The 24,000-nt window shown below is 41.7% G+C and overlaps 1 protein-coding gene across 2 annotated transcripts in view; it reads right to left on the bottom strand.

The window, feature by feature from the left end:
• ubtd2 (ubiquitin domain containing 2) overlaps window positions 1–24,000 on the bottom strand; it is an 80,495-nt gene that overhangs the window by 7,637 nt on the left and 48,858 nt on the right. For both annotated transcript variants that reach the window (XM_063053514.1, XM_063053515.1), the window contains exon 2: window positions 23,138–23,374. In XM_063053514.1, the coding sequence (XP_062909584.1) occupies window positions 23,138–23,374 (237 nt within the window). The remainder of the gene's footprint in view (window positions 1–23,137; window positions 23,375–24,000) is intronic.

The raw sequence follows: 24,000 nt of genomic DNA on the forward strand, positions 1-24,000 counted from the left end.
ATTAATGATGGTAGAGCTGTGAATATTATCTATATGGCAAGGCATTTAACACGGCAGCGCTTGGGAGACATGCAAAAGATTATGCACGGAATCTATGGTGATTTAGGCTCTTTGGATTCAGAATTGGCTTGCCCACAGAATACGGAAGGTAGTTATTGGTGGTGTTGTGGTTAGTGTACAAAACTGCAATGTTATAGCAGGATATAGATTAGATGTAGATATGAGCTGAGAAATGGCAGATGACATTTAACAGAGTCGAAAATAAACTGCTGCACTTTGAAGATGTAAAGGGACAGTACATTGTTAATGGTAATTCTCCTAAGTGTTGAACTGCAGAGGAATCTTTGGATCCAAATCACTCCCTGAACTTTCAGTGGTAAAAGCGGCACATGGCGTTTAGTAGTCAAGGAACTGAAGCTGAAAACTCAGTAAGTTATGTTGCAGCTTCATAAAAGTCCAGTTAGACCACATATGGAGTACTGAATTCAATTCTAGTTGCACCATTATAGGAAGGATAGAGGCTCTGGAGAGGATGCAGATGTTTACCAGAATGATGCTTCCTATAAGGAAAGGTAGCACAAATTTAGATTGTTTGCTCTGGAGAGGCAGAGGGGAGATCTGAGAGAAGGTTGTTAGATTCTTAGAGGCATAGACACAAAGCCAGTATCATTTTTCCCGTCCTAGGTTTGGCATGTCGAATACCAGAGGGCATGCAATTGAGGTTAAGAGGGGCAAGTTCAAGGAAGATGTGTGGGGCTGTTTTACACACACAGAAACCGGTGGGTGCCTAAATGCACTGTCAGGTGTGGTGGTGACGGCAAATATGACGGAGTTGTCCATGATATAGATAGCACATCAATGTGCAGAAAATGGAAGGATATTACACTGTGTAGGTGAAGGGCCTGTTTGTGCTGTACAACTCCACACATCTTAAGTAAAAGAAAAAGTACTGGAAACAGTCAAAAGGTCAGGTAGAATCTGTGAAAGAGAAACACAGTTAATGTTTTGGTCAGTACATGGAACTGATGTTGTAACCAGGGCAGGAATGGCTGCTGGATGGTCCAGCGTTTAAATGTTTCAAAAAGGATCAAGGAAGGAGGAAAGGAGGTGGGGGAGTGGCACTGCTAATCAGGGATAGCATCACAGCTGCAGAAAGGGTGGATGTTGAGGAGAGTCAGTGTGGGTGGAAGTCAGAAACAGGAAGGGAGTAATCACTCTACTGAGACTATTACAGAATGTCCAATAGCAACAGAGACACTGCAGTGCAGATTGGGAGGTAGATTTTGGAAAGGTGCAAAAATAACAAGATTATTGCTGTTGATGACTTCAACTTCCCTAATATTGATTGGCAACTCCATAATGCAAAATGTTTAGATGAGGTGGATTTTGTTAAATGTATCCAGGAAGGATTCCTGACACAATATGTAGACAGGCCTCTGGAGGAGAGGCCATACTGTATCTGGTACTAGGCAATGGAACTGGACAAGTGACTGATCTCTCAGTGGGTGAGCGTTTTGCAGACAACAAACACAACACTCTGACCTTTACATAGCCCTGGAGAGGGACAGGATCACATGGTATGGGAAAGTATTTATTTGGGGGGGGGGGAGGAGGACAAACTATGATGCAATTGGCACGAACTTGGGAGCATAAATTGGGAATGGATGTACTCAGGGAAATGTGCAGGTTGTTTAGGGAGTACCTGCATGGAGTTATTGCAGGTTTGTCCCATTGAGGCAAAGAAAGAATGACAGGGTGAAGGAACCACGGTTGACAAGAGGTGGAATACCTAGTCAAGAGGAAGTAAAAAAGCATACTTCAAAGTTAGGATGCAAAGATCAGACAGGATTCCAAAAAGTTATCAAAGTAGCCAAGAAGGTGCTTAAGAATGGACATAATAGGTCAGAAGGGGACATGAGAAGGACTTGGTGAGTAGGATTAAGAAAAACCCCAAAGCATTCTACACGTATGTGAAAAACAGGAGGATGACTAACATGAGGTTAGGTCCGATCAGGGATAAAAGAAGAAACATGCTTGGAGTCAGAAGGTTATTAATAAATACTTTGCTTCAGTATTCACCAGTGAGAGGGTTCTTGATAAATGTGAAGTTAGTGTAGAACAGGCTGATATACTGAAATATGCCAACATTAAGACAGAGGATGAGCAGGAACTTTTGAAAAATATTAGGAGAGACAAGTCCCTGGGGCTGGATGGAATACACCCCACGTTACGATGGAAAGCAAGGGATGAGATTGCAGTGCCTTTGCCGATGATCTTTATGCCCTCAGTGACCCCAGGAGTAGTACCAGAAAATTGGACAGTGGCAAACGTTTGTCAAAAGAGATAATAGAGATAACAGTGAGAATTATAGACTAGTGAGTCTCACATCTGGGTGGCTTAGTATGTCTGCAAATGACACAAAGGTAGGTGGTGTTGTGGACAGTGCAAAAGGTTGTCGTAGGTTACAACAGGACATTGATAAGATGCAGAGTTGGGTTGAGAAATAGCAGATGGAGTTTAACCCGGAAAATAATGAAGTGATTTATTTTGAACTTGGAAGACAGAATACAGGGTAATGGCAGGATTCTTAACAGTGTGGAGGAACAGAGGGATCTCGTTGTTCACATCCATAGATCTCTGAAAGTTGCAGTACAAATGTAGAAAAGAAGGCGTATGGATGTGTTGACCTTCATTGCTTGGGGGATTGAGTTCAAGAGCTGCAAGGTAATGTTACAGCTCTATAAAACTGATCAGACCACATTTGGTCACCTCATGATAGGAAGGATGTGGAAGATTTAAAGAGGGTGCAGAGAAGATTTACCAGTATGCTGCTTCAGTTATAGAGAATGTTGAACGAGTTCAGGTTGAGAGAGCTAGGGCTATACTCTTTGGAGTGAAGGAAGAGGAGAGGTTCAAAGATAAGAAAATATGCAGATACAGGAAATCCAACCAACACACACAAAATGCTGGATGAACTCAGCAGGCCAGGACAGGCAGGGCCTGAAATGTCGACTGTACTCTTTTCCATCGATGCTGTGTGGCCTGCTGGAGTTTCTCCAGCATTTTGTGTGAAGATGAGAGCTTACTTGACAGGATGGAAATAGGTAAATAAGGGGATATAACCAAGTTGTTTCTCGGAAATTATAGGGGATATCAGAGATGAGACTTTTTACTTAGACAGTGGCAGGAGGGTGGAACTGTCAGAGATGGTGGTAGAGACAGATACATTAGGGACATTTATGAGATTCTTAGATAGACACATGGATGAGAGAAAAATGGACAGCTATGTGGGAGGGATGATTGATCTTACAGTAGGTTAAAAGGCTGGCACAACACTGTGAGCCAAAGGGCTCATACTTTGCTGTAAAGTTCTATGTTCTATATTCAATACAAAAATGAGCATTACCTAGACTCCCTCTTTGGTACTTGTTCCACAGCCCTAAAAGGATACATTCAGGTACTGCTTTTATGCTATTGCCTCTACTACCCGTTTAGGCAAGTGAGTTCCATACCTCCTATCCTCTGGATGAAAAAGATATTTCTCATTACTTTTGTAATTCTTCTATAATTTGCTTTAAATCCATGCATTCTGAGTTTTGGCTTCTGTGTTAAAGGAAATAGATCCTTATTTACTTCCTCTTGGCTCCACCATAATTCAATTAAGTCTCCCCTCTGCTGCTTCTGTTCCAAAGAGAATAACCTCATCTTATCCAATTATTCCTTATTTGGTAATATTTTTCAATCTTGGCAACATTTTTGCAAATCTCTCCACCCTTACCAGTGAAATCTCTTTTTCTGTACGGAACTAGGCAGAATGTGGTACTCCTAAGAATTTGCTTATCACTGTCAACAAGATTACCGACCAATAGTTATCCTATTTATGCACATCATGGATTTTAAGTAAAATTCATGCACAAACAGTCCTACAATCCTCAAGCACCACTCCTATAGCCAAAGATGACTGAAAAATAATTGTCAGAGCCTCTATAATTGCCTCCTTTGCTTCTTTTAATGCCCTGAGTTATTACTGCTGCAACGAAACTGAATGGCTTGCTGAAATTTGTAAACAAAAATTGTGGGTATAAAAGTGCTTTTGGATATTTTGAGTGCAGTTTTGAAGTACTTTTGCTCAATCATGCTGAAAATGAACAATTGGTAACAGATGTCTTGCTCTGAACTGGAATGTTTTTTGCACTCTATTTGAAGAACCAATTATTTTAAACAGCAGTCACTGTACATCTCAAGACCAGAGAATTCTTTCTTCAATGGAATGTATATTTGTTCCTTTTGTCTTCATGTCAATTATTACGAGCTTTTATAAACAACAATATTAAAGGTTAGCTGTATTTGCCACATGGATATCAAAACAGTGAAATGCATCATTTGTATCAAATCAAATCAGCAAGGATTGTGCTGAGCAGCCTGCAAGTGTTGCTGCACCTCTGGTGCCAGCATAACTTAGTAACCTTAACCCACGTCTTTGGAATGTGGGAAGAAACTGGAGCGCACTGAGGAAACTCTCACAGTTACAAGGAGAACATACAAACTTCTCTCCGATAGATGCAGGCATTGAAGCCTCATCTTACAGCTGGCACAGTAAACCATTGCGCTAGCCCCTATGCCAATGCAGTGGGCCATTTGGGACAAAATATCTGCAAGCTTGGGATTAGGTACTGTAGGTATTCGGCAGTCTGAAGTAGCCAGCTGTTTCAAGCAGGCTTCAGTTACACCTGTGCCTAAGAAGAACGTGGTAATCTGCCTCAATGACTATTGTCCAGTAGCACTTACATCCACAGGGATGAAGTTTTGAGAAGTTGTTGATGAACTATATCAACTCCTACCTGAGAAGCAACTTGGATCTGCTCCAATTTGACTATTAGAGCAACAGGTCCACAGCAGGATGCTCTTTATCAACATCTTGGCATTCAATACCAACATCCCCTCAAAACTAATCAATAAGCTTCAAATCCTTGGGCTCAATACCTCATTGTGCAATTGGATCCTTGATTTCCTCGCTTGCAGACCCCAGTCAGTTCAGATTGGCAACATCTCTTCCACGACCTCCATCAGCACAGGTGCACCACAAGGCTGTGTGCCCCTGCTCTACTCGCTTTAGACTGAGACTAAGTACAGCTCCAATGCCATACTCAAGTTTGCTGACACCACCGTTGCAGGCCAAATCAAAAGGTGGTGGTGGATCAGCATACAGGAGGGGGATTGAAAATCTGGCTGAGTGGTGCCATAACAACAACCTCTGACTCAGTGTCAACAAGACCAAGGAGCTGATTTGACTTCAGGAGAAGGAAACCAGAGGTCCATCAGTCAGTCAGATGTGTGTAGGAGAGTATACTAACTGACTGCGTCACAGTTTGTGTACAGAAATACAAATATGAACCAATCTCAAAAAGAAACCCATTGAACATCTATTGAAACTAGTGAATCTAGTTTTAATGGATGTTGAAAAGTTTTTTTTAAACAATGAGCGTGTGACATTTACCATTGCAATTGTGTAGGGGAATACAATAAACTAATGTTTATGTTAACAACAGGAATTCTGCAGATGCTGGAAATTCAAGCAACATACATCAAAGTTGCTGGTGAACGCAGCAGGCCAGGCAGCATCTATAGGAAGAGGTGCAGTCGACGTTTCAGGCCGAGACCCTTCGTCAGGACTAACTGAAGGAAGAGTGAGTAAGGGATTTGAAAGCTGGAGGGGGAGGGGGAGATGCAAAATGATAGGAGAAGACAGGAGGGGGAGGGATAGAGCCGAGAGCTGGACAGGTGATAGGCAAAAGGGGATACGAGAGGATCATGGGACAGGAGGCCTCGGGAGAAAGATGGGGGGGGGGGTGACCCAGAGGATGGGCAAGAGGTATATTCAGAGGGATAGAGGGAGAAAAAGGAGAGTGAGAGAAAGAATGTGTGCATAAAAAGGAGTAACAGCTGGGGTACGAGGGGGAGGTGGGGCCTAGCGGAAGTTAGAGAAGTCAATGTTCATGCCATCAGGTTGGAGGCTACCCAGACGGAATATAAGGTGTTGTTCCTCCAACCTGAGTGTGGCTTCATCTTTACAGTAGAGGAGGCCGTGGATAGACATGTCAGAATGGGAATGGGATGTGGAATTAAAATGTGTGGCCACTGGGAGATCCTGCTTTCTCTGGCGGACAGAGCGTAGATGTTCAGCGAAGCGGTCTCCCAGTCTGCGTCGGGTCTCACCAATATATAAAAGGCCACATCGGGAGCACCGGACGCAGTATATCACCCCAGTCGACTCACAGGTGAAGTGATGCCTCACCTGGAAGGACTGTTTGGGGCCCTGAATGGTGGTAAGGGAGGAAGTGTAAGGGCATGTGTAGCACTTGTTCCGCTTACACGGATAAGTGCCAGGAGGGAGATCAGTGGGGAGGGATGGGGGGGACGAATGGACAAGGGAGTTGTGTAGGGAGCGATCCCTGCGGAATGCAGAGAGAGGGGGGGAGGGAAAGATGTGCTTAGTGGTGGGATCCCGTTGGAGGTGGCGGAAGTTACGGAGAATAATATGTTGGACCCGGAGGCTGGTGGGGTGGTAGGTGAGGACCAGGGGAACCCTATTCCTAGTGGGGTGGTGGGAGGATGGAGTGAGAGCAGATGTACGTGAAATGGAGGAGATGCGTTTAAGAGCAGAGTTGATAGTGGAGGAAGGGAAGCCCCTTTCTTTAAAAAATGAAGACATCTCCCTCGTCCTAGAATGAAAAGCCTCATCCTGAGAGCAGATGCGGCGGAGATGGAGGAATTGCGAGAAGGGGATGGCGTTTTTGCAAGAGACAGGGTGAGAAGAGGATTAGTCCAGATAGCTGTGAGAGTCAGTAGGCTTATAGTAGATATCAGTGGATAAGCTGTCTCCAGAGACAGAGACAGAAAGATCTAGAAAGGGAATATACCTCTTGCCCATCCTCTGGGTCACCCCCCTCCCGTCTTTCTCCCTAGGCCTCCTGTCCCATGATCCTCTCATATCCCCTTTTGCCTATCACCTGTCCAGCTCTCGGCTCTATCCCTCCCCCTCCTGTCTTCTCCTATCATTTTGCATCTCCCCCTCCCCCTCCAGCTTTCAAATCCCTTACTCACTCTTCCTTCAGTTAGTCCTGACGAAGGGTCTCGGCCTGAAACGTTGACTGCACCTCTTCCTATAGATGCTGCCTGGCCTGCTGCGTTCACCAGCAACTTTGATGTATGTTGCTAATGTTTATGTTAGTTAGCCCCACTGAAGATCTCAGAATAAGATCATAGAATTTACTAGGTGTACAGGTCCACAATCCCTTATCCAAAATCCTTGGGGCCAGTTGCATTTCGGAATTCAGAATTTTTCGGATTTCAGAACCCCCCCTCCCCCCCCGCATACCGAAAAGCACGTATGCTCAAGTCCCTTATTTAACCAGTCTCAGTGCGATGGACTTTAGGACCCGGCGGCGCACCAAACCTATGCACACCCTCCCATATACTTTAAATCATCTCTAGATTATTTATAATACCTAATACAATGTAAATTCTACGTAAATAGTTGTTATACTGTATTGTTTAGGGAATAATTACAAGAAAAATTTTTATTTCCAACAAAAACATTCAATAAAACAAAAATATACAGCTTCAAATGAACGAAAGTGACTTATTGGAATAAATGTAGAATGTCACTGTCACTATAAAATTTCAGTAACTTGTCCTTCTGTTTATTTAAATCATATACAGTGGTAGTTCCAACACTATTTTCTTCAGTAAGACGCCGCACAGATACACCACGATCAAGCGTCTGCAATAACTCCACTTTCTGTGTTATTGATAATGATAGATGCTTCCTTCTCTTTTTCTCATTGTTACCCATAGGGGTATCTGCAGCTCTTTTTGAAATTTTCCACAGTGAATTAAGCACAAAGTCTGAACACAAAATATCAGCGAAAAGCAAATGCACGTGTAACCAGTACGAGCGCTGAGCCACAAATGACCTCTGGCAGCCTCTGCTAGTGCTGCCACGTCACACCTGAGTGACATCAGCTGTTGGCGAAAAAAACTTCAGTTTTTGGAGCTTTTTGGATTTCAGAATTAGGGATAAAAGAAGGTGCACCTGTATTAGCTTTTAGTTAAAGAGATATCTTTGCCAAGTGACTCCTAAATCGGCACATGGATGGAGGGTTATTGGAGGGTTATGGGCTGTGTAGGAGGAAAGAGACCCCACACATATTGCAGAGACTCCTAGAATAACTCAATCACCATTGTGAATTTATGTTCACGGTATCAATACAGGCATTCTGGAAGGCTGCAAACATTAAGCTGGTTCTTTAATGCATAAGGACACCAATTAAATTAACCAGGTACTGATGTGTTCCAATATAATAAATGATTTAAAAATTAGTTATTTAAAAATGAGATAGTAAAGGGCAGGCTGGACACACCGTGCCTATGAAAAGTATTCACCCCTTCTGCAAGTTATCATGCTTTGTCTTACAACATTGAATTGCAGTGGATTTAATTTGCCTTTTTTGACACTGATCAATAGAAAAAGTTTTCTGTCAAAGTGAAAACAGATCTCCGCAAAGTGATCTAAATTAATTACAAATATATAACTTAAGATAATTGATTGCACAAGTATTCACCTCCCTTTAATATGACACATCAAATCATCACTAGTGCAGCCAATTGGTTTTAGAAGTCACATAATTAGTTAAACGGAGATCTCTTTTTGGAGACCTGTGTACAGTCAAGGTGTTGCCATTGACTGTAGTAAAAATACACCTGTATCTGGAAGGTCCAACTGCTGCTGAGTCAGTATCCTGCCAAAACCATACCACGAAGACAAAAGAACACTCCAAGCAACTCCGTAAAAAGGTTGTTGAAAAACAGAAGTCAGGATATGGACTGAATAAAGTCACTGAATAAAGTAAAAGCATCAGTTAGTCTTGCGAGACCATGGATCTGCGCCTGGAAAGTCTTCACTCTCCAGGGCGCAGGCCTGGGCAAGGTTGTATGGAAGACCAGCAGTTGCCCATGCTGCAAGTCTCCCCTCTCCACAACACCAATGTTGTCCAAGGGAAGGGCATTAGGACCCATACAGCTTGGCACCAGTGTCGTCGCAGAGCAATGTGTGATTAAGTGCCTTGCTCAAGGACACAACACACATTGCCTCAGCTGGGGCTCGAACTCACGACCTTCAGGTCGCTAGTCCAATGCCTTAACCACTTGGCCACGTACCCACACAGTCATTGAATATTCCTTAGAGTACTGTTAAGTCAATCAGGAAATGGAAAGAATATGGCACAGCTGTAAACCTGCCTAGAGCAGGCCATCCTCAAAAACTGAGTAACCGTGCAAGAAGGGCCTAGTGATGTAGGCCACTAAGACACCTACAACAACTCTGGAGGAGTTACAAGCTTCAGTGGCTAAGCTGGGAGAGCCTGTGCATAAAACAACTGTTGCCTGGGTGTTTCACCGGTTGTAGCTTTATGGGAGAGTGGCAAAGAGAAAGCAATTGTTGTAAAAAGCTCACCTGAAATCTTGGCTAGAGTTTGCCAGAAGGCATGTGGGAAAATCTGAAGTCAGCTGGAAGAAGGTTCTACGGTCTCGTTGAACCAAAATTGAGCTTTTTGGCCATCAGACTAAATGGCTTGTTTGGACTAAGCCCAACACAACACATTATCAAAAACACACTGTCCCTACCGTGAAGTATGGTGGTGGCTGCATCACTGCAGCAAGCCCTTTAAGGTTTGTGAAGGTAGAGGGCAAAATGAGTGCAGCAAAATACAGGGAAAGCCCAGAGGAAAACCTGATGCAGTCTGCAACAGAACTGCGACTTGGGAGAAGATTCGTTTTCCGGCAAGACAATGTTCCCTAGCATAAAGCCAAAGCTACACAGGAATGGCTTAAAAACAAAAGTTGATGTCCTGGCGTGGCCAAGTCAGAGTCCAGACCACAATCAAGTTTGAGAATTTGTGGCTGGACTTGAAAAGGGCTGTTCACTCATGATCCCCATGCAATCAGATGGAGCTTGAGCAGTTATGTAAGAAAGAATGGGGAAAAAAATTGCAGTGTCCAGATGTGAAAAGCTGATAGAAACCTATCCACACAGACTCAAGGATGTAATTGCTGCCAAAGATGCATCTACTGAATACTGACTTGAAGGGGGTGAATACTTACGCAGTCAACTATTTTCTTTTTTATATTTGTAATTAATTTAGATCACCTTGCAAAGATCTGCTCTCACTTTGACACGAAAAAGTCTTTCTGTTGATTAGTGTCAAAAAAGGCCAAAGTGAATCCACTGTGATTCAATGCCGTAAAACAATAAAACATGAAAACTTCCAGGGGGGAGGGGTTGAATATTTTTATAGGTACTGTATTGTGTGATTTTTAATAGATGTTCATGTTATATTAACCTAGATACTGCTTAAATGCATCAATGAATATTTAAAGAACACAGATTTAGAAGTCCTGAGCAATTGTGCTGATTTAGTGGATGCAAAAGAACGGAAATACAGAGAGAATTAATCAATTTAACTCAGGGGTCCCCAACCTTTTTTGCATTGCGGACCGGCCGACCTGCCGGAGGTGGGGGGGTAGGGTTGCCAACGGACAAGAGTAGCAGTCAAATACGTTGTGTTTACCCCGAGAAAGACTACCACACCATGAAGCCGTGTGCGGGCACCAGTGTGTATGCGTGTACATGCCGATTTTTTTTCTACAAATCGTTTTTGGCGATTCTGTTTGGGGGGGGTGTTAATCATTACTGGAATATAGGTGATAAGTGGCTAATACACTCAACTTCGTTTCTGAAAGGGTTTATCTGACGAATTTAATCATAAACACACAGCGCATATTTTCCTCGCATGAATATAGTGATAAGTCAATTATCTGGGGAGGACAGGGGAGCTTGAAGTAAGTGTTGAACGAACTTCCAGTAGAAGTGGTAGAGGCAGGTTTGATATTATCATTTAACACAAAATTGGATAGGTATATGTACAGGAAAGGAATAGAGGGTTATGGGCTGAGTGCAGGTCAGTGGGACTAGGTGAGAGCAGCGTTTGGCACGGACTAGAAAAGCAGAGGTGGCCTGTTTCCGTGCTGTAATTGTTATATGGTTATACAAGTCACTTATAAGTCAATAGCATCATAACATTTTAAGTAACGTTTGGATATTAAACACACAGCACATATTTTCCCCGTATGAACATATAAAATCATTGCAACACAGCAATATCGCTGAATCAGTGGGAGCCCTGGGCTTGTTTCCCTGCAACAAGACGGTCCTATCGAGGGGTGATGGGAGACAGCGATACTCGAAGGGGGTTCCTTCTGTCCAGTCTATTCCGCAATTTAGTTTTCGTTGCATTCATTGCAGAGATACATTGGAAATAGAAGCAATGTTTTCAGTGCTTTCATGGCTATCTCAGGATATTTAGCCTTGACTTTGATCCAGAATGCCGGCAGAGATGTTAAGTCAAACATACTTTTCAGCCCGCCGTCATTTGTAAGCTCGAGAAGTTGATCTCCTTCCCGTGCTGACATGGTTGACGCGCGGGTAATGACCTCGCATGCGTTCAAGCTCAACAGTGGCCATGACAGGGAATGAGGAAAGGTGCAGCTGATTCCTATCACCAAATCATATCGTTTCCTCATGGCCCGGTAGCACATGCTTTGCGGCCCGGTGGTTGGGGACCGCTGATTTAACTGATGCAAAATCTCTTCTTAACATTTGTACAAATGATAAACAAGAGCAACACACAAAATGCTGGAGGAACTCAGGTCAGGCAGCATTTATGGAGGGGAAAAAAGCGGACATTTTGGGGCAGACCCTTGACTGGAACTAGAAAAGAACCGATGACAGTGAACACTTCTTTAGCAAGAAGTTTTCTTCATCAAAATTTATTTAAAACTACAACTTTTTTTTTAAATGAACAATTAAGTTTCTTTGGTACTGCATCTCTTATGCATGACATTCAATGGGAAGAGAACAATTTATAATTTGCATAGCACATAGCATAAAGCTTGAAGAATAGTTAAACTATTGGGCCACAGATCCCAGTCTGATTTAACATACCATTCTCTGGGCAACAAAAACACAATGTAATAGGTGTAGTAGTTAACTAAGGCTACGTCTACACTACGCCGGATAATTTTGAAAACGCTGGTTTCGAGTAAAAATGACAGGCGTCCACACTAAGCGTTTTTCAAAATAACTCCGTCCACATTAGGCGGATATTTAGGCGAATCTCCTCCTACTGGGCATGCGCAGGACACAGAAAACAAGCAAAAAGGAAACGATATACTTGGTGCGCGTTTGTCCAGTTACGGAGTAGAAAAACTTAAAAGGAATTGCTCTTGGCTGTCGTGAAGGAGGACTTAAAACTTAAAAAAACAAATACTGGAGCGTATGGAGGCAACCGACAGGGAACTCACGGACAGTATGACCCGGCTGACGACGAGCATTGAAAAACTGACTAACTCTGTTGCATTAATAAAGCACCTTGTTAAATGTATAGAACATGACTGCGTCAGTGTTACCTTGTATTTCCATACAATGTTACATTAGGCTGTTACACATCTATTGTCAGAGAGGTATTTGCATAAATAGGTAAACCACCTTGGTTCTTGGTTCTTGATCCTCCAAAGTATTCCACATGGAATTTAAACTGGAGGTGGCGGCGGGTATTTTCTGTCCTTACCTTCATACAAGCAAGGAAAGAAAACAGGGCAAAGTGAGTATACTTATTTATTCAGTAAGCTATGGGTCGAAGTATTTGGTGAGTACATTTCCAACTCTTCTGGCTTCAGTCTCGTTGCCGTCTGTTCTGAAATTGTTAGGTTCTGCGAAGCGCAGAATCAAATATCGCTGTGATGATTGTGCACTCTAAACAATAAAGTAGTGTAGCAATAATAATAATAATAAGAAGAAAACAATGAAATGCCACGCTGTTGCCATCTGTTCCGGCACGTCATGGCAGTGGTTTTAAAAAGCTCCGGTTACTCCGTACACACTGCAACGGATATTAGGCGTTTTCAGATTTATTCACTCTGGAGACAGTTTCTGAAAATCTCCGTTTTCGGGGGCTAAAAATGCCGGTTCAGTGTGAACGGAGGGTCAAAACGAAGAGAAAAAGCTTCATTTTCAAAATTATCCGGCGTAGTGTAGACATAGCCTAAGTGGGGAAAAAACTACACTGGTGGAAAGTGAGAGTGCCTGAAATTGAAAACAATTACTAGAGTATGTCTGAACAAGAAATAAAAATTATCTCTGCAAATTGTTTCAGCTATAATGGACTAGGAAGTAATTTGACACTGTAGATGTATTAGGAAAATTTAAACTAAAATGTAATCTAATACTCATCAGCTTTCCAAAAGGCAAGAAGGATGGAGAAAGTATTAGATCTTTTTAATAGCAAAAATAATGAAACAAAGTAAAATTCCTGAAATCTTTGAAAATTTCAGTACACACCTAACCAGAAATCAATCTTGGGGAAAGGACAAGTGAAAAGATCATTTTTTTCCCTCCAGCTGACAAGGACAGTCAGTAAATACAGACTGAAGGGCACGGAGGAAAAGTTAGCTGACTAACTCATTTGTGGTTCTATGTTCCCAAGCACAAGCAAAAGTACAGGACTAGGTGGATACAAACAGAGGAAAATGCTCAATGATCAGACAGATAACCTTTACATCAGTCAATGCACTCTCATAACTTGATCATCAGGCAATGTAAATCAGTAGTGGGGAAAAATGGAGATTGAAGACTAATACACAAAAAAAATCAAAATCAGAACATTCACACCATACATAGATAAATGGAGTTTGAGGACAAACAAGATTTTGGAACACTCAAATTAATATTTAGATCAGTAAAATACAAGAAAAATGATTGCAGGCAAAAACCTAAAGCTGAAACTAGATACAAAAGTACAAAGTAACATGAAAAAGAAGCTAGTGCTTTCCCAGCGTATATGATGAATAAACTCTTCTCAGGCTTCCAGCCAGGTACAGGTATCGATTATAACTGACATTTCAATTTTTGGTTATAATCGATACCTGCACCCATCTGGAAGCTCGAGAAGAGAGTATTCATACAAAGTGACAGTATAACACAGCTTATACCAAAAGACGTTCCCCAAGAATCAGAAAGATGAGGATCCAAACCAAAACTCCTGAAACAAAATGTCATGCCCATGGCAAAAGCAGAAAGTAAAACCTCCTAATCTGGAATGATCCAAATCAGAAAGAAAGAAATTTAATTGCACACTCCCTATTTTGGAAATGGGCGGAACCATTATACTAAGTCAGAGAACATGTGAATCACAACTGATCTCAGTACAGGTGTCCCCTGCTTTTCAAATGTTCGCTTTACGAAACCTCACTGTTACAAAAGACCAACATTAGTACCCTGTTTTCGCTAACAGAAGGTGTTTTCACTGTTACGAAAAAAATCAGCGTGCGAAAAAATCAGCGCACGATAAAAGGCAGCGCACGCCCCGAGCAGCTGCTCTCCCCCGGATTCGGAACTGCATTCTTGCCGGCATTGCTTAAACACGTGCCTGTGAGCAGCCGTTTGCAAGATGAGTTCTAAGGTATCGGAAAAGCCTGAAAGAGCTCGTGAGGGTGTTACACAGTATAAAACTAGACATAATTAAGCGTTTTGATCGTGCTGAACGAAGTAAGGACTAAGTGAGTTTGGCTTGTGGAAGCTGATGAATATGATGTTGAAGAGATTTTAGCATCCCATGACCAAGAACTGATAGATGAAGAGCTGATGCAATTGGAAGAGGAAAGGATAACAATTGAAACCGAATGCAGTAGCGAAATGCACGTGAACCAACTGCGTGAGATTTTCGCTGCAATGATAAAGTACGACTTTAATTTTGAAAGAGTACGTTGGTTTAGGGCATACAGTATTTGAAAGATGGTTTGAGTGTTTACAAAGAACTGTATGATAGAAAAATGCGCGAGGCTCAGCAGTCAAGCAAGCCTTCCACATCAGCCACAGCAGACGACGAACCTCGACCTTCGACATCGAGGCGGGCAGTCATAGGAGAAGATGAGCTGCCTGCCCTAATGGAAACAGACGACGAGATGACACCCCAGTATCCCAACACCCAGGCCGCGGACAGATACCGATTCGCAGAGAATGCAGCGGTAGCCAGGAGGCACACAGCACATCTTTAAGAAAAAAGCCAAAATAAACATGCTAATTAATTAGGTGCCGCCTGGCACGTAATTGTCGGCCCAGAGCAGAGGCGATGCCGAGAGAGCTTGCGTGAAATTTTCACTTCGGAGAACAGTGCCGGCAATGATTGTGGAAAAGTATTTCTACTTTATATAGGCTGTGTATTTATCATATCATTCCTGCTTTTACTATATGTTACTGTTATTTTAGGTTTTATGTGTTATTTGGCATGATTTCGTAGGTTATTTTTGGATCTGCAAATGCTCACAAAATTTTCCCATATAAATAAATGGTAATTGCTTCTTTGCTTTACGACATTTTGGCTTACGAACTGTTTCATAGGAATGCTCTACCTTTGGATGTTGGGGGAAACCTGTAAACTAAGGGATGGGGAATCAACAACAAAACTTGAAAGGAACACATCTGTTAGTAAGGGCGTATTTCAATATAAAGCAATCAAACATTTTGATGAAATGGTTGGATATTTAAGATTCTGAACATCATACTTGATTCCCATTTAAAGCTAATAAAAAAGCATTCCCAAATAAAGCACCAATTCACCAGTAGGTAAATCAAGAGATGCAACTGAATGGAGTAAACTAGAAAGAGTGAATTCCATTCACGTAAGGAAACAACCCAGATGATGGCTAAGGACGGCAAAACCCTTTGGGGAAGAGTTCACCTGGTAACTGATCAGAAACGGAAAATGAAATGCTAATTTTAACAACATTTACACACCATCTGGTGAAGCACATTCCAATGACCATCTTTTGGAAAGTTTGCCATGAAGTGTTTCAGAAGAGAAAGGAGACCTATAGAGGTTGCAAAGAAGTGATAAGCTCAACAGACATAATCCTGATCAATGGAAAAATTACAGTGAACATGATCTTCACGAAGCAATGGAAAGAACAAGAAAGCTTAAGAATATTCTATAGATCTTCTTGATTCATGGAGACAAAGGCTTTTGTAAAGTTTTGAAAAGCCCTAGTAAAGTGGTCAATAATGCTCTTTGGTTTCTTCTTGGAGTTAGGGAAAGAAACAGGAAACATCAACAAAAACACCAGCATAACAGAAACTAATGGTAATTCACTATAACTATGCACCATGTCAGAGTTCAATGGCCACAGACACATTAAAAATATGAAGTGATATTGGCAATAGAAACTACTATTCTTGCTACAAATGTAAAACCAGATCTTCTGAGTTAAAAAAAAAGCATGCTATACCATTAATCAGGGCAGGGGCTGGGACATATGAAGAAGTCTAATTAACACAAGTGCTCTGGAAAATAAGACTCAGCTCATCTCTTGTGAGCCAAATGCTTATTTTCAAAATTAGCAATGTCCAATTGTTCAGTCCAACACTCACTGCTGAACCTGGGATACAGCCACCATTTGTTTTATTTCCAAATAATTCTGAAATAGCAAAATTCCAACTTGTAGGCAGTGTGTGAAGGGAGTGCGTGATCCAACAAAGTGGAAATGATTGGCTTGGATGTTTGTTGTGTAATGCAAGATCCTGTTATACACTAATAATGTAGAATACTGTAAGTCCGATTCATTGGTTCATTAGCAAGACCAACAGTGGGAAAGCTGCATGGCCTCAATTGTTGCAGGGACAAGGCCCTTACACCTCGGGGTCACCAGCTGTGGCTGCTGAAGGAGACACCGGAATTGGCTGTGCTTTGGTGAATTCCGTACTGCGTACTAGATCCTCCTGTCAGTGCTGCTCTCCAGTGTTTGCTCCCAGGAAGACAAGTTGGATTGTGTTCGTCTGCAGTTGCACTTGTGTGAGATGAGAAACTGCTGCAGCTTGTTCTTGTAGAAACATGGCTCCATGACAACATCCATGCATCATCAATCTACAGGCTTTTGGCTTTTATTAAGTGTATATTTCAATAACTCAGGGATTTTGGTTATATTATTTTTGAATATTACCATTACTATATTCTTCTGCTATCATAATTATATGTGCTATGTGTGACTGTTAGTACTGCGTTTTGCAACTTGGCCCCAGAGGAATGCTGCTTTGTTTAGTTGTATTTCTGTGTATAGTTGAATGACAATTAAACATGAAGTTTCATCTCAACCAACAAACACAATAAAATAATTTGTTATAAGCAGAGCTTGGTCCATGCTTCCTCAAACGTTGCAGGGTCTATCCTAAAGCCATTTTATTTTTAGATGTTTTGATTTCACAGAATAATCATCACATTCTACAATTCTAGACAACAGGCACTAAAACGTCTTGAATCAAGCTTTTCAGCATTCCTTACTCAATCTGGTAAAGTTTATTGCACGTGACTTGATAGAGGAACAGATGGCTTGCTGGATTGTATCTGTCAGGGAGTGTTCCAAAGAATCGTCAAGATGTGTCTATGTATAACCCATCAAACAGGAAGGGCCTTAAATATTTGCTACCCTACATAGTTAAAAGCTGCAGGACTAGCTCATTTATGTTTCCTCTGGCCAATACGGATCCCTTCCTTTAGTTAGTATTATTGAAAACAACATCTCTATTTTACAATTCCAAGAATATTGAAGAGGAAATCTTGACTAGGATCAGAACAGTAGTTTCAAGAACAGAATGATTCAGACCAATCTTTTTTTTTTCCAAGCAACAAATTCTCTAGATGCTGGGAATCCTGTGCAACATACAAAATACTGGAGGAATTCAACAGGTCAGGCAGCATCTATGGAATGGAATGAACAGCTGACCCCTTCATCAGGTCTGGAAAGGTAGGCCTTCTTCAGTAGGCAGTGTTGCCAAACTTACGGACAGAGTACCAAAGAGAATTGTTCTGCCAGTGTATTTAAGTCCAACTCAAATTCCCTGATCTACTTTCAGCTTCTAACATGCTAAGAACTGTAATATTTTACTATCACCAATACATCAGAGAATTCACTATGAAATCTTAATGTAGAACAGTGAACTCCATACCATACCAAATTACTTCATCTGTTATTTTCATGAGGTCATCATCTTGTGCTCTAAGGCTTTTGTTTAAAATTAAGCATCCTAAATCAACATCTTCCCTTTGCTTGCAGTCCTCCAGGGTGCTGTGAGGAGACGCATGTCTCAGATTGACCTACCTCTGCTTCTCCCACCAACTATCCATCTTCATTCCAGCCTCGTACCATGAATAACAACACTTCAACATGAGAGTGCATTTGACTTTGTAGAGCCAGAAATCCCCATCACAATTAAGAGTGGCGGGGGATGGAAACCATAGCAACAGGACAATGGGGGATAGGTTGAGAGCAAGAGAAATGGTATAACAAGGAAGAATGGAAGGAACAGCAACAAGAGATAAGCTAGTAAAATGGTGGGACTGATGGGCTGAAGTGTTTCTTTCAATGTTAGTAGTATTATGGGCAGGGAGGATGAACTCAGAGCCTGGATCAGTACATAAAATGTTGCCGTTATAGAGACTTGGTTGCACGAGGGACAGGATGGGCAACTCAAAATTCCTGGGTTTCTCAGTGTTAGATGTGATAGACTGGGGTGGGGGGAAATGATGGGTAAAAGAAGTGCAGGGTTTGCACTACTTATAAGGAAGAATATCACAGCAGAACTCAGAGGACACACTGGAGGGCTCATCCACTGGAATGCCTAAGTAAAAAGAGGTGCAATTACTCTGATGGATTATATCATCGGCTTGCCAGTAGCTGATGAGAGGTGGAGGAACAATTATATAGACAGATTATGGAATAGTGCAGAAACACTAGGGTTGCCATAGTGGGGGACATTAACTTCCCCAATATTGATTAGAACTTCCTTAATACAAGATGTCAGGAGATTTCTTCAGTGCATCCAAGATGGGTTCTTGAAACAATATGTGGGGACTCCAACTAGTAAAGAAAACATATTGAACCTAGTTTAGGGAAAGAGCCAGGTAACGTGACAAACTTAACAGTGGATAAACATTTTGGGAATAGTGACCACAATTATTTTTAATATAGTTATGACTGGGGATAAAATTGGATCTTGTGGGAAGGTACTAATTGGAGAAGAGCAAATTATGACAGAATAAAACAGGAGCTAAGGGATGTTAACTGGGTTGCTATTAGACAAATCCATGTTGGATGTGTGGAAGTTGTTTAAAGACCAGCTGAGCAGGGCTCAGGATTTGCAAGGACAAGCCTAGTAAGGCAAGGTAAGGGAACCTCGGATGACCAGAAGAGTTCTAAATTTAGTCTGGAAGAAAATGATAAGGTTTAGGTCGCTAAAATCAGACACTGCTCTGGTGGAATATAAAGATAGCAGGGAAGTGTTCAAGCAGGTGCTTAGGAAGGCTGATAGAAGCCATGAAATGTCCTTGGGTAACAGGATCAAGGGGAATCCCAAGGCATTTTATACTTGCATTAAATAAAAGAGGACAACTAAGCAGAAGATGGGTCCACTCAAGGATAAAGGAGGGAGTTTGTACTTGGGAGTCAGAGTAAATGGCAGTAGCTCTATATGAATATTTTGTTTCAGTTCTTAACTAGGAGAAGGATTTGGAGGGAAGTGAAGTCAGAGTGGGAAAAGTCAAGGTGTTGGAAATATTGAGATTAAGGAAGACATAGTGGGGTCTTCTGAAAAGCACTGAGGTAGATGTCCCAAAGGCCTGATGGTACATATTATAGAACATAGAAAAAAAACAAGTGAGGAGATTGCTGGAGCTCTGACAAAGATCTTTATGTCCTCATTGGCAGGTGACGACCTGGAGAGTAGCAAGTAAGACCACAAGATACAAAATTACAATTAGGCATTTGGCCCAGAGTCTACTCTGCTAGTTCATCATGGCTGATCCAGTTTTCTTTACAACTCCAATCTCCTGCCTTCTCCCTGTATCCCTTCATGCCCTGACCAATCAAGAATCTTTTAACCTCTGCCTTAATATACATAAAGACTTGGCCTCCACAGCTGCCTGTGGCAAAGAATTCCACAGATACACAACTCTTTGACTAAAGGAGCTCCTCATTTTGTTCTAAAAGGACGCTCCTCTGTTCTAAGGCTGTGTCCTCTGGTCTTAAGACTCTCCCATTATGGGAAACATCCTCTCCACATTCACTCTATCAAGGCCTTTCACCATTTGATAGGTTTCAATGAGGTCACCCCTCATTCTTCTGAATTCAAGTGTATACAGGCCCAGAGCCATCAAACACTATATATGACAAGCCATTCAATCCTGGAATCATTTTTGTGAACCTCCTTTGAACTCTCTCCAGTTTCAGCACATCTTTTCTAAGATATGGGGCCCAAAACTGCTTAATACTCCAGCTGAGGCCTTACCAGTACTTTATAAAGTCTCAACATTACATCCTTGCTTTTATGTACTAGTCCTCTCAAAATGAATGTTAACAATGCATTCACATTCCTCACATCAGACTCAACCTGCAAAGTAACCTTTCAGGAATCCTGCACAAGGACCAAGTCCCTTTGCACCTCAATTTTTTTGTCGTTTCTCTCCATTTCTTTCCTCGCTCTCCTAATCCAAGTACTTCTATAACCTCTCTACTTCCTCAAAACTATCTGCCCCTCCATCTATCTTCATATTGTCTGTAAACCTTGCAACAAACCCATCAATTCCATCATCCAAATCACTGACATATAATGCAAGAAGAATCGGTCCCAACACTGAACCCCAAGGAATACCAGCAGCCACCGGCAGCCAGTCAGAAAAGCACTCTTTATTCCCACTCTTGGCCTCCTGCCAATCAGCCCTTGCTTTATCCATGCTAGAATCTTTCCTGTATTACCGAAGGCTTTTAACTTGTTAAGCAGCCTCATCAAAGGCCTTCTGAAATCCAAGTATATAAACATCAACCGATTCTCCTTTGTCTATCTGTGATTTTTTTCCAAAGAATTCCAACAGATCTGTCAGGCAAGATTTTCCCTTGAGGAAAACATGCTGACTTGGGTCTATTTTATCCTGCACCTCCAAGTACCATGAGACATCTTTAATAATCGACTTCATCTTTCCAACCACTGGGGTCAGACTATCTGGCCAATAGTTTCCTTTCTTCTGCCTCTCTCCCTTCTTGAAGCATGGAGTGACACTTGCAATTTTTCAGGCTTCCAGAACCATTCCAGAATCTAGTAATTCTTGAAAGATCATTACTAAGGGCGCCACGATCTCTTCAGCCACCTTTCAGAACCCTGGCGTGCACATCATCATCTGGTCCAGGTGACTTTTCTACCTTCAGATCTTGCAGTTTCAAAATAACCTCTCTAGTAATGGTAACTTCATACACTTCATGATCCCTGACACCTGGAATGTCCACCATACTGCTACTGTCTTCCATACTGAAGACTGATGCAAAATACTTATTCAGTCTGTCCACCATTTTGTTGTCCCCCATTACTACTTCTCCAGCATCGCTCTCCAGCATTTCGATATCCACTCTCACCTCTCTTTTATACTTTGTATTTAAAGAAACTTTTGGTATCCTAACAATGTTGGCTAGCTTACTTTCATATCCCATCTTTACATTCCTAATGAGTTTATGAGTTGCCTTCTGTTGGTTTTTAAAAGTTTCCTAGTCCTCTGACTTCCCACTAACTTGTCTTCCCTTTGCTGCTTATATTGGGTTTGACCTCTTATTAGGCACGGTTGTGTCATCTTTCCTCTAGAATACTTCTTCTTCAGGATGTATATATCTTCTGCCTTCCAAATTGCTTCCAGAAATTCCAGCCACTGCTGCTCTGCCATCGTCCCTGTCAGTGTTCTTTTCCAATCAATTCTGGTCAACTCATGGCTGTTATTTCTTTTACTTCACTGTAATACTGATACATCTGACTTTAGCTTCTCAAATTTCAGTGTGAATTCTATCATATTATGACCACTTGTCCCTAATGGTTCTATTACCTTAAACTCTTCATCAATTCTGGTTCATTGCACAACACCCAGTGCAGAATAGCTGATCCCCTAGTGGGCTCAACCATCAGCTGCTCTAAAAAGCCATCTCATAGGCACTCAAGAAACTCCCCATCCTGGAATCCAGCACCAACCTGATTTTCCCAATCTACCTGCACATTGAAGTCTCCCATGTCTATTGTAACAATGCCCTTTTGGCATGCATTTTTTATCTCCCTTTGCAATTTGTAGGCCACATCCTTAACACTGTTTGGGGGTCTATATACCAGTCTCACTAGGGTCTTTTTACCCTTGCAGTTCTTTAGCTCTATCCACAATGATTCAACATCTTCCAGTCCTATGTCACCTCTTTCTAATGATTTGATTTCATTTTTTTTTGACCAAGAGAGGAACACTGCCCCCTCTGCCTTCCTGCCTGTCCTTTCGATACAATGTCTAGTATCCTTGGACATTAAGCTCCCAGCTATAATCATCTTCCAGCCCGATTCAGTGCAGAGACAGTGGCATGGCTCTGTTCAGGGCAGGTTATGCCTTGTTTGATTAGGGTAACATAGTGGATGTTATCTACACAGCCTTTAGAAAGGTATTTGATAAGATCTCTCAAAGTAGGTTGATTCAGAAGATAAAGATACATGGGATCCAGAGTGAATTGGAAGTTTAGATTCAGAGCTAGCTTGCTTATGGAACTCAGTGAGAAGGAGGGGAAAGGTTATTATTCTGGCTAGAACCTCGTAACCAGTGGTATTCCTCAAGGATCTATGCTGGGACATCTTTTGTTTGTGATATATATCAATGATTTGGATGAAAATGTAGATGGGTGGATTAGCAACTTTGCAACTGACACCAGAATTAGTGGAGTTGTGCACAGTGTAAATGACTCTCAAGAATATATAAACCGGTTTCATTTCTGAAAAAACATTTCTAATTTTGAAGTGCCATTTGAACCTCAATTAATACTAATGTAATTATTTTTAGAAGAAGAGATATATGACACCATATTATTCAATTCCTTCATAAGGAAAGGCTAGGATTTTTCATCAGCTAATATATGTACAATGACTTTTACAACCATATCAGTAACACTGAGAATACAGAGAACCTACCATGTGGTAGCATTATACTTGCACCATCAATGATTGCCTGAGCAAGTTCATGATCATTGCTTTCAAAAGCATGTGCTGCAGCCTTGAGGGCATCCCATATCTCCTTCCGACCTTCAAAAGCAGGTGCTGTGTCCCAAAATTCATCTCTCTTACTGCGCAGCTGTCCATCTGTCATTGGATAATCGCTTTTCCATTTTGGCTTCTCTTTTTTTAGCGGCTGATTGCGACCCAAAGCCACTACAACAAAATGCAAAATAAAAAAAAAATCAGCCAATACTTCATACGGTTGACATGCAGAGTGATATAACACATTTCAAAAGAAACATACAAGATTAGCTTCGAAGACTGGCAAACGATACAGCAGGATATAGATCAGTTGCAGATATTGACAGAAAAATGTAGTTCAACCTGCCCAAATGTGAATGTTGCACTTTGGGAGATCAAATGCAAAGTGACAGTACACTGTTAGTGGCATGATCTCAACAGTGTTGACGTCCAGAAGAATCATGGGGTCCAAGTCCATAGCTCCCTGATAAAGTGTTAGGCAGGTTGATAGAGTGGTAAAGGCAGCACAGTCAAGGAACTGAGTTCAAAAGTTGGGAAGTTATGTTGCAGTTATAATAGACCACATCTGGAATACTGCATGCAGTCCTGGTTTCCCCATTACAAGGATGTAGAGGCTTTGGAGAGGGTGAAGAAGAGGTTTAACAAGATTTGAGGGCATGCACTGTAAGGTGTTTGGACAAACTTGGATTGTTTTCTCTGGTGCAGCAAAGGTTGAGGGGAGATCTGATAGAAGTTTATTAGCTTGTAGATATGGGTAGAGAGCTAACATCTGTCCAAGGGTTGTAAAGTCAAATACC

Source organism: Mobula hypostoma, chromosome 7, assembly GCF_963921235.1.
Source record: "Mobula hypostoma chromosome 7, sMobHyp1.1, whole genome shotgun sequence".
NCBI classification, from domain to species: domain Eukaryota; kingdom Metazoa; phylum Chordata; class Chondrichthyes; order Myliobatiformes; family Myliobatidae; genus Mobula; species Mobula hypostoma.